Below are 14,441 nucleotides of genomic sequence, written 5' to 3'. Positions count from 1 at the left end.
GAACTAACTAGTACCCTCAGAGCTCCCAGGGTCTCAACCACCAACCAAGGACTGCACATGGTGAGTCTGATTGTTCTGGCAGCATGTGTATAGTAGAGGATTGCAAATTCGATCATCAATAGGAGGAGAGGACCTCGGCCCTGCGAAGGTTCTGTGGCCCAGTGTAGGGGAAAGCCAGGGCCAATAAGTGGGAGAGGGTGGGGTGGCAGGCATGGGGAAGGGGGAGGCAACAGGGGTTTGTTCTTGTTGTTTTTGTTTGTTTGTTTGTTTTTTGGAGGGGAAACTGGGAAAGGAGAAATTTACATGTAAATAAAGAAAATATCTTTTAAAAAAAAGTTAGTGCCTACTTTTACCACTTTTGTTTTTATGCTCAGCAATCCCAGTTTTAAATCAAAATACCACAATTATATCATCTGTTTTTTTCATATATATGTGTGTATGTGTATTTTGCTCTTACCAAACAAAGGAAACACAAAACAAAACAAACTCAACTATTTTCATTTCACTTTGTTGCTGTCGTTTGGTTTGGCTTTGAGTTTTTGTTTAGCTTGCAGTTTTTCTATTTTTAGTCTAGTTTTGTCTTAGAGATAGCCCTGCTTACCCTAGAACTCTCTGTGTAGACCAGACTAGCCACAACTCACAAAGACCTGTGATCAAGCACCACCATGCCTAGCTATAGACTTCAAAAAAGTTCATGTATACTGCATTTTTCAGTCATTCATATTCCTTGGAACATCTGTGACATTTGAAGCAAATTCTGGTTTGCCTGGAAGGCCTGGGCTTCCTGGGATTGCCAGAGATCCAGCTTACTCCATTTTGGAGGCTGTATACCCATTATTTGTCCACTTAAGGTATAGCTGGACTCCCACACCACTGTTAACCAGAATTCAGTTTGTGAGGGCATTGCCTGTGCTATGTGCTACAGAGGCAGTAAAAAACCACTGCAGACGAATGGTTCACATGCAACCCCTGTGCCTCATGATTGCTCAGAAATTGCTTTACAGAGAGCGCAGGTTTAAAGACACAATTACTGGGAATTTCAAGCTAGCCACAGAGAGTGCTGAACCAAGTACAGGACTCTTCTAACAGACTTTTGTTTAGAGCCCTCAGAACAACTCCTACCTTATAGGTGTGCTTGGGGGCCATTGACCTTTGAAAACATTTTTAATGGGATCCCCTTTATGTAGGAATGCCCAGGATGGCTCAGCAAGTATGGGATGCACTTTGCAGTGAGAAGACAAGAAAACTAAATTCTTTAACTCTGTGCCTTTTACTGAAGAAATAACCCAGAATTTCCCAGGTGTCTATTCTATATCAAAGCAATGATATAGAATTAGTCCCCCTAGTGAATTACCTTCAAGTTCTATTGAGTTCACCGGGTAGCAGGAAACACCATGACTTTAGAGTGGTAAATCTGTTCTTCCTAGAAAATGACTATGCCATTCAGTTCTGTGATTTCCTGAGCTCAGCAGAAATTAGGGCAACTAGACTCTGAAGAAGTTCTGCTAATAAGCACATACTCTCCTCCAGTGCCTGAAGAGTCCCACTGCTTTTTACTGTAGTGGGTTTGTGTGCCTCAAGGTTCTGAAGAATCAATATCTATCTGAAGGAGAAGAAAACCGACCACTCTGCTTGAACAGTTAGTTGGTTTATTGGGGTGTGTGTGTGTGTGTGTGTGTGTGTGTGTGTGTGTGTGAATGAGTGTGTGGGGAGGTGGTGGTGATATTAAAACAAGATCTCATTCTGTATTCCAGGCCAGCCTGCAACTCAATGTACAACATAGCCTCAAACTCATAGCAATCCCCCCCTGTCTCAGTACTGGGAATACAGGCATGAACTAGCACATCTGGCTTTCAGCAGTTAGTTGTTATAAAAAAAAATTAAAAAAAAAAAAAAACTCACAGACATCTAAGATGTGTGGAAGCCCTTTCAGGCAGTGAATGACCTCGGGCTTCCTATACAGGCGGGGCTTCCTATAGGGGCAGGAGGCAGCTTCTGAGGGGCATCCTGTGCTATTTCTCATGCTACTGAATCATATTGGTGATACTTTGATACAATCATGTTTGGTGTGGTTGCAGAATGCAATTTTCCTCTGGAAACTGCTTCTCCCTGAAGGACACACTTCTTGTGAATGTGTCTTATTTCTTTTAACTCATGCCTAGGTATTTCTAACTTTTTTTTTTCTTCTATCACTTCTAACACATTTCAGGTGATTTTGAAGTGAAAGCACAAAATGTTTTCATCTTATACAGGAACACATCCATTTCTGCATTTTCTCTTTCGTGTGTACTAACATTTTTGTGGAGCTTTTGCCTTACTTGGTTCCTTTGGCTCATTTTTTTCCAGGCAATTATTCCTTATTTTCAAAAACGAGGTACAATTTTCCGTGACTCTTCTAAATTCTCAGAGTTCTCTTTTCTTTTGCTTGGATACGGGATTCAAAATTATTGGCTTTGGGGCTGGAGATATGACTCAGTGGGTTTTGGGGTGTTTTGTTTTGTTTTGTTGTTATTTGGGGAGTTTAGGTTTGGTTTGGTTGTTGGTTTCCTGAAACAGAGTTTCTCTGTGTAGCCCTGGCTGTCCTGGCACTCACTCTGCAAACCAGGCTGACCTCGAACTCAGAGTTCCACCTGCCTCTGCCTCCTGAGTTCTGGGATTATAGGTATGTGCCACAACTACCCAGCATGGCTCAGTGGTTCAAAGCACATTCTGTTCTTCTAGAGGACCCATTTTGTCCTCACATCCATATGGGGGGGGTGTTTACAACCACCTGTAGCTCCAGCCACAGGGGATCCAAGAGCATCTTCACTCAAATGCAAATACCCACACAAGCACACACATAAACACAATTAGAAAGCTCATAAACCTTTACAGCAAACCTGTATAAAAACAGACACGTAAAACAATGGACTACAACCAAGGCCCCAGAAGTGCCTACACACAGCCACAGTCACTTGTCTTTTGGCAAAGGTGCCAACAACACCTGTGGGGGGGAAGACAGCCTGGGTATTCCCCAGGAAGAGCAAAACTAGATTCCTATGTCTCATCCTGGGAAAGAATCAATTCAATAAAGCAAAGATCTGAGCATCAGACCTAAAACCTTAAAATACTTAGGAAAAGCACCTTAAAACCTAAGCTTGGGGAAAGACTTTCTGATAAGACTCAAACAGTTCTGGAAATAATTAACAGACAGGATTCCCATTAAAATCAAAAGCTCATGCATAACAGAAGAAAAAACCAGGGGAGGAGAAGCAGCCCACAGAACCAGAGAAAGCCTTTGCCGGTCATACCTCTGATGGGGGATTAACATCTAAAATCTATAAAGAACTCAGAAAAGATAACTGTCTAAAATCAAAGCAAATGCCAGGCTTCATGGTGTACATCTTTAATCCCAGCACTCAAGAGGCAGAGGCAGGCAGATCTCTATGAAATCCAAAGCCATTCTAGTCCATATAGCAAGTTCCAGGCAGCAAGAGCGCATAGTAAGACACGATGTATGAACACACACACACACACACACACACACACACACACACAGAGAGAGAGAATGCATATAAATGTGTAGATATAGATACATATAAATGGATTGAAGAACTATTCAGTAAATGGGCATGTGAATTGAACAGACAATCCTCAAGTAAAGAAACACAAATATCGAAGAACAAGCATACAGATGAAAGGTGTTTGACATCAAAATTACGTTCATGATTCTACGTCATTCAGTCAGCATGGTTTCCACCAAGAAAACAGGCAGCAATAATGTTGCTGAGAGCGCAGGAACTAGGGACCTTCATACTGCGCAGGTGGGATGTAAACTAGTGTGAGGAGACGAGATGAGCTTGGAGAGTCTTCCTGACACTGCAAATAGAACCAGGGGAGTCAACATAGCACAGAGACATTGGCACATCCATGTCTGGCGCACATCCGTGTCTGGTAAGGCACTGCTCTCAAGAAGCTAGATAAGGAATCAACCCATATGGACATCAACAAATGGATGATGTATTAGTCACTTTTTTATTGGTGTGATAAAACACCATGACCAAGGCACCTTACAGAAGAGAGAGTTTATTTAGAGCTTACAATTTCAGGAGGATGAGTCCATGAGCATCATGGAGGGAAGCATGGCAGCAGGCAGGCAGGCATGGCGCTGGAGCAGTAGCTGAGAGCACACCTTTCTCTATTCACAAGCAGGAAGCACAGAGAGATAACAAAAATGCAGGGAGTCTTCTGAAACCTCAAAGCCCATCCCTGTGACACACTTCCTTCAGCAAAGCCCCAACTCCTAATCCCCCTCAAACAGCCACCAACTGGGGACCAAGCACTCATATGCCCAAGACTTCCAGGGAACATCTCATACAAACCACCACAGACAACAAAAGAAAATGTGATTCCGGAGTATTGTTCATCCGTAAAGAAAATCGTGTCACTTGCAGAAACACGGATGAAAAAAGCACGTGGGTTCACAAAAACAACCATTGCTTGTCTTCTCATATGCAGCATCTACATGTCAAAAACATACATGAAAATAGAAGGGGGACTATGTGAGGGAAAAGGGTGTACGGTGGGGAAGAAGAAAGTGAATGGACAAGAGAGACAGAGACCAGAGAGACTCGTGGTAAAAGCACGTAACACACACACACACATGTGAGGATGTGATCATGGAGCCCGCCCTTTTGTATGATAACTAAAACACTAGTTTTAATGAAGTACTGGTTTGATTTGCAAGATTTTTCCCTCTCCTCTCCCACTCAGTACTTTGACCTCCTGTTTCCTCCATCTCAGTGATCTGGTCAGCTGGTCCCCCTCCCCAGCTGCTCCTCCTCACCTGGGCCTGCTCTTGGGAAAGAAAGACACGGCAGGGCACTTCTGAGAACTCACAAGGCCTGGACAGTCTTGTTCCCACGGGACCTCATAGAAGATCTCTTCCCTCAGCTGGGAGAAGCTAAATTCTTCCAGCCCCACCCCCTCCTCCTCTCGGATCTTCTATGATTTCCGGTTGGCTTTGGGGAGAATTGTCTTATGATCAGCGTCTTGGGTGCCTCTGTGTTCCCTCTTCCCTTGAGAATGCGTGTAGTCTCTCCTACATGTTTCTGTGTTGGGATTCATATCGATATGTTTACCTGTAGATCGGTTATAAACACTGTAGGTGAGCTTTGATTTTCTGACATGAACGTTCTGCATGACATTGAAGTAAGGATTTTGAAATTCTGCCACCTTTTTCCGGAATTCTAGAAATCTTTTTTCCTATCTTTATCCGTTTTGCTTGAATGCAAATGAAATGGCTTTAAGAGCTCCTGTCATCACTGCCTATTTTTTTCTTAATATCTCTTCCATAGTTTCCAATCACTCCCTTATCTTCCCCTCACCTCTCCTCCCGTTTCATTTAGAATAATATATCTATCTATAATTATCAAAAATATACATGGAAGTACAAGAGGCAGGAGACCAGGAGGAGAAGAGAGAGGGCCAAAGAGAACACCAGAGAGGGAATATGGCAAAATATCCATATATGTGTGTGTGAGTGTATGTGTGTGTATACATAGAATATATACATATGTACATATATTCATATATACTCATATATATGAAAATGTCATGATGAAATCCATGCTGTTATACACATACTGAGAGACTAGCACCCTAGCTTTCCTACACCTAACATACTTGTCAGTTGTGCCCCATCTGTTCTTTAAATCCATCAGATCACTTTCCTTTTTAGTTATATTTTTTTTATGTACTTTTCAGACTTACCTGGTTGCTTGTGTGCACGTGTACATAGGCAAGTGGCATGGCACACCTGTAGAGGTCAAGAGACAACCTGGAGTGTCAGTACTTCAGGTCCATCATGGTTGAGTAGGGATCTCTTTGTCACTGTGTGCTGTGCACACCAGGGGGGTTGGCCCCAGAGCTGAAGGGATTCTCCTGTCTCCAGCACCATGTCGGAATACACACACTGGGATTACAAACACTTGCTCTGAAAGTCTGGCTTTTAGAGTCAGGTCTTCACACTTTCATGGCCATCTCCTCAACCCCCATCCTTTTTAAAATCATTTTTTAAAAAATCTGATTTTTATTTGATGACTCTGTTAGTTACACAAAGTCCTTGAAAACTTACAAGTTAATTGGTCCTAACAGGATCCAAAGGGCAGCAGATTGGACCTGTCAAAGATGGTATATCAAAAGTTGAGGTGAACCAAGCATACTGGTATTTATCTTTAATGCATGCACTCAGGAAGCAGAAGGAGATGGATTTCTGTGAGTTTGAAACCAGCCTTCTTCTCCAATTGTGAGTTCCAGGCCATCTGGGGCTATGCAGTCTGGATGGAGCTGGAGAAAAACCTACAGGTTAGAAGTGTGAGGGCTTGGACTTGGGCAGGAAGGCAATTTCATACATCAGCTAATGGATTTTGGTCATTTCTGCCCTGCATCATCCTCTGACATCACTCTGCTCAAACCCTCCTTTTTCTTAACAAGTCCCCCCTCCAACTTCGATGTCTCCAACTTCAGCATCTCGTGTGTGTGTGTGTGTGTGTGTGTGTGTGTGTGCGCGCGCGCGCGCGTGTGCGTGTGCGTGTGTGTGTGTGTGTGTGTGTGTGTGCCCATTGAGTTTAATTCGTGTTGTTTGCTTGAGCATGGGAGAGGGGTTATTTACTGGAGCCTGGCTGCACTACTGAATGAAGTGCCATCACCACCCCACCCCATCCTCCCACTCTCCCACCCCCGCCTCCAGCAGACATTAACTAATAGTCTCTTAGGGAAGGATGAAGTCTTGTGAACCCCTCTGCCATGCCACGCAGGATGAAATGCTGCTAGGCCCAGACTTGTTCCGCTCCCACGCGGGTAATCAGAACTATTGTGAAGGTGTATACATCAGCCTTGTTAGAGACAGAAAGCGCGGGTTCACACTCTTCTCCCTATTGGCTAGCTTACTCGGGCCGCCCACCCATTCTTCAGGGATGCTCCCAAAGCCTTGGAGTCCCATATGATGCTGGGTACTCAGTCACTTGTTATTAGCACTTTACCAGTGTGGATCTCTGCATTACCTGTCACACACTGCATAAAGGAGCCTCGCTGACGAAGGCTGAGAGCAACATTCATCTACGGACATAGAAGTAGTTAGAAGGCAGTTTGGCAACGTGGCCATTTAGCAAAACAATAGTATGTTCCGCCCCAGGGCCTGGGACCTCCCCAGCCACAGGCTCTTGACTGGTTTACAGAACCAAGCATGAGGGTTCACAGGATCAGGAATGAATTCAGGCCATGTCTTTTTTGATAGTCACTTGTTTGTTGGGAGCACTTCCGGTTCCTTTGCTTCCTGGGCATTAAAGCCACGTGTGTGTGTGTGTGTTGTATATACTTCCTTGTAATTTCACAGTTGTTGGTCTTTATGTTCCACAGACTATAGTTAACATTGACTCCTGGTCATGTGACCATCTTTCTTCATTTGTTTAGTTTGGTTGAAACATAACTTTGGGATTTTGTGGGACCTGCGCTGAAATAGTTTCTTTTGGGTATTACAGAATATCACTAACTTTGTTTTGCCTGTGTGCATACATACACAGGTAAACAGGTGTTTGTGTGTGTGTATGTATGTTCTTTATGAACGCTCTTCTACTTTTATTTCAAGTCAGCATTACTCTGTATAGCACTGGCTGTCAAAGAACTCACTCTACAGACCAGGCTGGCCTCAAACCTAGAGATCCACCTGCCTCTGCCTCTGCCTCTGCCCTCTGCCCTCTGCCCTCTGCCCTCTCTGCCCTCTGCCCTCTGCCCTCTCTGCCCTCTGCCCTCTCTGCCCCCTGCCCTCTGCCCTCTCTGCCCTCTGCCCTCTCTGCCCTCTCTGCCCTCTGGCCTCTGGCCTCTGTCTCTGCCTCTGCCTCTGCCTCTGCCTCTCAAGTGCTGGGATTAAAGGTGTAAGCCAGCACCGGCCCACTATCCACATTATTTTTGATGAATAGTCTCTCTTTGGTCTAGGACTCACCTGAGGCTAAGCTGTTTGATCAGCAAGCACAAGGGACCACCTGTCTCTGCCTCCCCATCCCTGAGAGTACAAGCACATACTGCCACACCTGGCTTCTTTCGGGCGCTGGGGCTAAACTCAGGCATATTAGTGCTTTACCAACTGATCTAGCTCCCCAGGGCTACTACCTTCAATTCTAAGTTAATTCATTGGATTGGGTTTTTTCAGACCATAGGAGTATTAACCTGTTTTACTGAATATGCTCATCTTTCCTATAGCTTCCTTAGCATCAAAATCATTTTATCAGACCAGGTGTGGTGGGACACACCTTTTATCCCAATGTTCAGGAAGAAGAGGCAGGTTGGTCTCCATGAGTCTGAGCCTGATCTACATCAAAGTTCCAGGCCAGCCAGGCTACACAGAGAGAATCAGTCTCAAAAAAAAGAAAGAAAAAGAAAATGAAATCCATCCCAACTAAAACTTTCACTTTCAGAGTACCCCCTTATCATTATTAAATCAAGGTTATACTTTGTGTATGTATGTGTGTATGTATGTATGTGCGTATGTGTGTATTTGTTTATTTATTGAGACAGGTTGGCCTCAACTTGAACCTATGATTCTCCTGCCTCAGCTTTCTAAGCGGAACACAACACCACAGTCAGATTGCACTGTTTTTTGTTTGTTTGTTTGTTTTTTACTCTCCTCCTCCCAGTCACTCCCTCCCACAAGCCTTCCCTCATTCCCCCTCCTCTTCTCCTCTGAGCAAGTGGAGACCCCCCTGAGTATCCTCCCACCCTGGCACATCAAGTCTCTGCGGGGCTAGGTGCATCCTCTCCCACTGAGGCCAGACAAGGCAACCCAGCTAGAAGAACACATCCCATGGACAGGCAACAGTTTTGGGGATCAGCTTACCTTCTTAAAAGGCTTTTTTTTTTCTCTTTAATGGTTGTTGTTGTTTTTTTTTGTTTTTGTCATCCCACTACTAAAGTTTTCTTTTGGAATTTTAGTGAAGTTGATCATCTCTTTCTTTGTTTGCTGTTATTGCCTCCGGATCCCAGGTAGCCAAGGATGACCCTGACTTTCCAGTCACCTAGCCTCCACCTTCTGAATGCTCTTACTACAGGCTCCTGTAGTAGCAAGGCACAGCAAAGCATGCCTGTCACCCCAGCCTGGCACTGCATGCCCGTCCCCCAGAACAGAAGTGCATACTTGCCATCCCAACACTGAGTGGGTGGAGACAGGTAGATTCTTGAAGCTTGCTGGCAGCTAGGGACCCAAAACAGTTATCCTCAGTTTGAGTAAATGACTCTAGCTCAAAAACTAAGCTGGACGAGCAATGGGAGGATGATACCCCTCCCCACAACTCCTCAGAAACATTTTTAGAAATTCAACGCACTTTTTTGTGTCTACTGTTCTGTTTTGATATACTTTAGCCATCTTTTGAGTGTGCAATGTTTTGCTACTTCTAAAGTTAACACTTAGAAGTAGTTTGTTTTGAAATTGTTCTTTGGCTTCCCTTTTTAATGGACTTATCTCATTTTGAATTATGCATATGTGTGTTTGTGCATGTGATTGTAAGTGACCACGGAGGCCAGAAGAGAGCATTAGACCCTCTGCAGCTGGAGTTACAGGTTGTTGTGAACTGTTAGTGTGGGTGCTGGGAATTGAACTCTGGTCCTCTGGAAGAGTAAGTAGCAGGTGCTTTTAACTGCTGAAGCACCTCTCCAGCCCCTGAATATTGTTTCTTGATTCAAATTTTCTGGCTTTCTTTTCTGCAACCTTACCTACTAGGTTATGAAATTTTATGCTCTTAGCTTACTTGTTTTGAATCTTCTCAACTGAAAGTGATGTCCATTGTCCCTGGAAAATGCAAGATCTTACATTTTAAATTTTTAAAAACAAAAAAAGAAGCCAACACAAAGAACATGAACAAAGGCAAAAGATGGTAAGCCGGCAAAGTGATGGCTCTATCAGGGGAAAGGAGTCTTACAGGGCAAGCAGAGCACTGTGAACATCTGGTCCAATGGGCAAGGCATGAAGAGAAGAGAAAGGGGCGCAGCCAGCGATGTGGAGGGCTTCTCAGAGAGCAGCTGTCTGAAACTCAGGCCAAGTGACTGAGGTCACCAGTAGCTAGTGGAACCAAGCGGATGAAGGATAATAAGCACAAGAAACAGTGGCTGAGCAGGCACTAGGGTCCACACCTAAAATCCAGGCACTCCGGAGCCGGAGGCAGAAGGACCACACATTTGAGGCCAGCCTGGGCAACATAGTGAGATCCTGTCAAATGGAAGAAGGGAAGAGGAAGGAAGGAGAGGGGAGGGAGAAGAGAAGGAGAGAAGAGGGGAAGGAAGGGCTGGACTGGAAGTACGGTAAACCCAAAATCTCTAAGATAATAGAACCAAAGTGTAGGAAGAAGTACGAGGTAAAAAGTAGCAGAGGCAGGCACAGAAGTAGTCTAAGAAAAACAAGATATATGGAAATACAAGAAACCTACTTGTCCCAAGAGGCTGTAACCTAGATCCTTCATTTATTGCTAAAGAAACTGCATGCCACAAAGGCTAACCAATTCCCCTGTATGGCCTGCCTAGCCACACAGCTCAGGCAAAAGCCTGTGCAGAAGAAATGGGAATTCAAGGATAAAGGTCAAGGGAAAACTTTCTGCTTCCGAAAAAGAACTTGGTTTTGTTTGTTTGACTGACTGATTGATTGTTTTTTGTTTGTTTGTTTGTTTTTCACTTAAAGCTCTGCTTCTTTCCTCTGGAATCTAGGTCTCATGGCCTTGAAATTATTTTCAACATGTCTGACAGAAAACAATGCTGGGGATGTTTTTGCTTGCCAGAGAAATACAGATGTTGCTGGTCAGAGGAGAAAGAACTGTATCTATCACACTTCTTTTTAATTCTTTAAGGAATTTTATATTGCTGAGGCCTAGAAGTCAGGAAGGGTTGTTCACACTAAATTGAAGGCATCCCCATAATAACCTTGATAATACTCCACCCTGCTCCCTCCCAGAGATAACAAACATCAAGATAACTATCCACCTACGGAAGTGGACACAGCAGAGTGAAGACATTCATTAGGGGAAAATGTCACCCACTTACGGATAATTCTCAATGAGCTGGCAAACACCATTTTGCTAGGCAAGACAGAGTTCATCTAGAAACACCCTCACGATGCATATATAAAGCAGTCTTCACCCAGTAGGACATTCACCATCGGGGCAGCACTGCAGAGTGATCATCATGTCCGTTCGCTTTTCTTCTGCATCCAGACGGCTGGGCTCTGTGAGGCTCTCCAGCGCGGGAGCAGCCTTGGGGGCCGGAAATGCTTGCGGAGTGCCCGGCATCGGAAGCGGCTTCTCCTGCGCCTTTGGGGGCAGTTCATTGGCAGGGGGGCTCGGTATGGGCGGTGCTTCTTGTGGGGCCTTCACTGCGAATGAGCATGGCCTCCTGTCAGGCAATGAGAAGGTGACCATGCAGAACCTCAACGACCGCCTGGCCTCCTACCTGGAGAACGTTCAAGCGCTGGAGGAGGCCAACGCTGACCTGGAGCAGAAGATCAAGGACTGGTATGAAAAATTTGGACCTGGGTCATGCCGCGGTCTCGATCATGACTACAGTAGATACTTCCCCATCATTGATGACCTCAGGACCCAGGTAAGAAGTCAATAACTAATATGGAGCATATAGACACAGAAACATAGTCACAGCAGGGCATGGAGCTCAGCTCCAAGGACTTCATTTATCAATATTCAAAATCATTTCTGGGCTGGAGAGGTGGCTCAACAGTTACGAACACCAGTTGGGTGTTTAATTCCCACCATCTACATGATGGCTCACAATCTCTATAAGTACAGTTCCATGATATCCAAAGCCTTCTCCCAGCCTCTGGGGCCACCACGCACACACATAGTGCACAAATACACATGCAGGAAAGACACCGATACGCATGGAAAAGTGAAATTTTAAAACAATGATAATGATAATTCATATTACAATTATAGTCTCTGAGCATGACCCACCTATCACTGGGAATCAGGCATGCCTGTATGGTTTTAGTAACACAAAAATATCAAGAACTGCCCAATGTCTCCAACTCGATATTTATAAACTTAAAAGGGAAATTTTTTTAATGATAAAGTAGGAATTAAAAATATAAACTAAGACTGACTAGATTTCAAGTCCCCATTTTCAGAACACTCATCATCAGCCCCAGGTGTGAGAAGTATTAGCGTGACCTCATGTGTAACTTAATTGCAGGGAAATTTGAATATTTTTACTATGTCCTCACTCTTACCTACCTGTCCACTCATCAGATAATCTCTGCAACCGCACACAACGCCAACATCGTCCTGCAAAATGACAACGCGAGACTGACGGCGGACGATTTCAGAATGAAGTGAGTTGAACCAAATTAAAACAGACCAAAAGCCACCCTGACACTTCCCTCTTTTCCTTGGGCCATTGAGGGTTCTTCTCTGCTCTGCTTTTTTGTCCGTTTGTCCATTTTAAACCAAATCCGTATTGAGGAGATCAATAGTGTAACCTAATTTACTTAGAAAACTCGGAGCTTATGTCAAGGTCATAGGAAAGAGAATTTTGAATATTCCCATTATCTTGCCTCATAGAAGTGTGTCTATTCTTCGTGGGTATATTAGGTCGAGTTTTAGGGTGACCTGAAAAGTGGGGTGGCTCAAATCTGGTAAGAGGGAATGAACCTTTCAAACAACATCTCTAAGGTATGAGAATGAACTGGCGCTCCACCAGAGCGTCGATGCGGACATCAATGGCTTGCGGAGGGTCCTGGACGAGCTGACCCTGTGCAGAACTGACCTTGAGGTCCAGCTGGAAACACTCAGTGAGGAGCTGGCATACCTCAAGAAGAACCACGAGGAGGTAGGCACCCAACCTTCCCTCCGGTCTTCGCAGCCCGTCTCCTTCCAGGAATCAAAACCTAATTACGTTTTGATAAAAAGTGTATCTTAACATCAAGACAGTTTTTAATTTCTCCTTACCCCTTTGAAATATTTTTATTATTCCCTCTCAGATGAAACAAACAAGCCCAGGGTAGTAGCTCACAGCTACAATCCCAGATCTCAGGGGGCAAGAATCAGAGTTCCAGGGGCAGCCTGGGCTCCGAAATAAGACTGTCTCAAAACAGAAAAAGAAACAGACCTCACAAAAAGCTTTGAACCTTATAGATCCTGTCCACTTGGCTTCCTTACAAACATTCAGAACGTCATGTCATTGAACAAATCTATTTCAGGAAATGCAGGCTCTGCAGTGCGCGGCCGGAGGCAACGTGAACGTTGAGATGAACGCAGCCCCGGGCGTGGACCTCACCGTCCTGCTGAACAACATGAGAGCCGAGTACGAGGCCCTGGCTGAGCAGAACCGCAGGGATGCCGAGGCCTGGTTCCAAGAGAAGGTAAAGCCAGGCTCGCTGGCACATGCCCTGTGCCAGGTGTGGCTGCCGCTTCCCCCACCCTGACACCAGCCCCTGACTTTGCAGAGCGCCTCCCTGCAGCAGCAGATTTCAGACGATGCTGGAGCCACCACCTCAGCTAGGAACGAACTTACTGAGATGAAACGGACTCTCCAAACCCTGGAGATAGAACTACAATCCCTCTTAGCCATGGTAAGTAGGAAGGACAAGGCAGATTTGCTTTGGAAGCTGAGAAAAAAAAAAAGAATTTCATTCTCATCGAGTTATTTACTTGGGGTTTTATCCACTGATTACTCTATTGACATCTGCTTGAAAATTATACCTACATGTTAGCAAGCCCTGGAAACCAGCAACTACAATTCTTTTTGAAGTGCTCAAGAAGAAAGCCAATTTTGCCTTGAGCCTTCTCTCCCAAGTCAAAAGATCAACACATCCATCTCTGCACAGCACAAATATCTTCCCTGGATTCCCCACCCAGTCTTCCCATCAGTCAGTTAATTAAGAGCACTTAAGTTCCTTTTAAGTGGTGTAAATACGGAGCAAAGTAGAGGTGTGAAGATTGACTCTTAAAGCAAAACCTGCCTAATGACAATAATAACACCTTTTTCATTAAGGGTTTGCCTAGCCGGTGCCCCCACAGGTTAGTCCACAATCCCCCCTGGGGCACAGAGACACAGACTTCATTATCTCCAAAAGAAGAATCAGGTTCAAAGAGAGCGATTCCCAGAGTTGTCATGGGGTGACAAAGAATGGGACTTCCTATCGAACCATCCAAATCTAAGCCTCTGCCTTTCCACCTGGGACTAGGAAACCTCCAGCATTTACCCACAAAAGAATGCCCATGCTGTATGGGAACGTATGTAAAAATTATACAAAAATATTTTGGCTTCGAAAGGGTCAGTAAGATATCGCCATCTAGCCAGACATAGTGGTGCATGCATTTCATTGCAGCACTTGGGAAGCAGAGGCAGGTGGATCTCTGTGAGTTCCAGGCCAGCCTGGTCTGTATAATGAGTTCCAGGATAGCCAGGGCTAT

The 14,441-nt window shown here is 44.7% G+C and overlaps 1 protein-coding gene across 1 annotated transcript in view; it reads left to right on the top strand.

The window, feature by feature from the left end:
* The first annotated feature begins 11,073 nt into the window (after positions 1-11,073).
* LOC116077060 (keratin, type I cytoskeletal 27) overlaps positions 11,074-14,441 on the top strand; it is a 5,618-nt gene continuing 2,250 nt past the window's right edge. Inside the window, exons 1-5 of the mRNA XM_031351323.1 lie at positions 11,074-11,616; positions 12,276-12,358; positions 12,699-12,855; positions 13,226-13,387; positions 13,472-13,597. Coding sequence (XP_031207183.1) covers positions 11,203-11,616; positions 12,276-12,358; positions 12,699-12,855; positions 13,226-13,387; positions 13,472-13,597 — 942 coding nt within the window. The 5' untranslated portion in view covers positions 11,074-11,202. The remainder of the gene's footprint in view (positions 11,617-12,275; positions 12,359-12,698; positions 12,856-13,225; positions 13,388-13,471; positions 13,598-14,441) is intronic.

This window comes from Mastomys coucha, unplaced genomic scaffold (genome assembly GCF_008632895.1).
Source record: "Mastomys coucha isolate ucsf_1 unplaced genomic scaffold, UCSF_Mcou_1 pScaffold5, whole genome shotgun sequence".
Lineage (NCBI taxonomy): Eukaryota > Metazoa > Chordata > Mammalia > Rodentia > Muridae > Mastomys > Mastomys coucha.
Note: the sequence above shows the minus strand (reverse complement) of the source record. Positions and strands in the feature narration are given on the sequence as shown.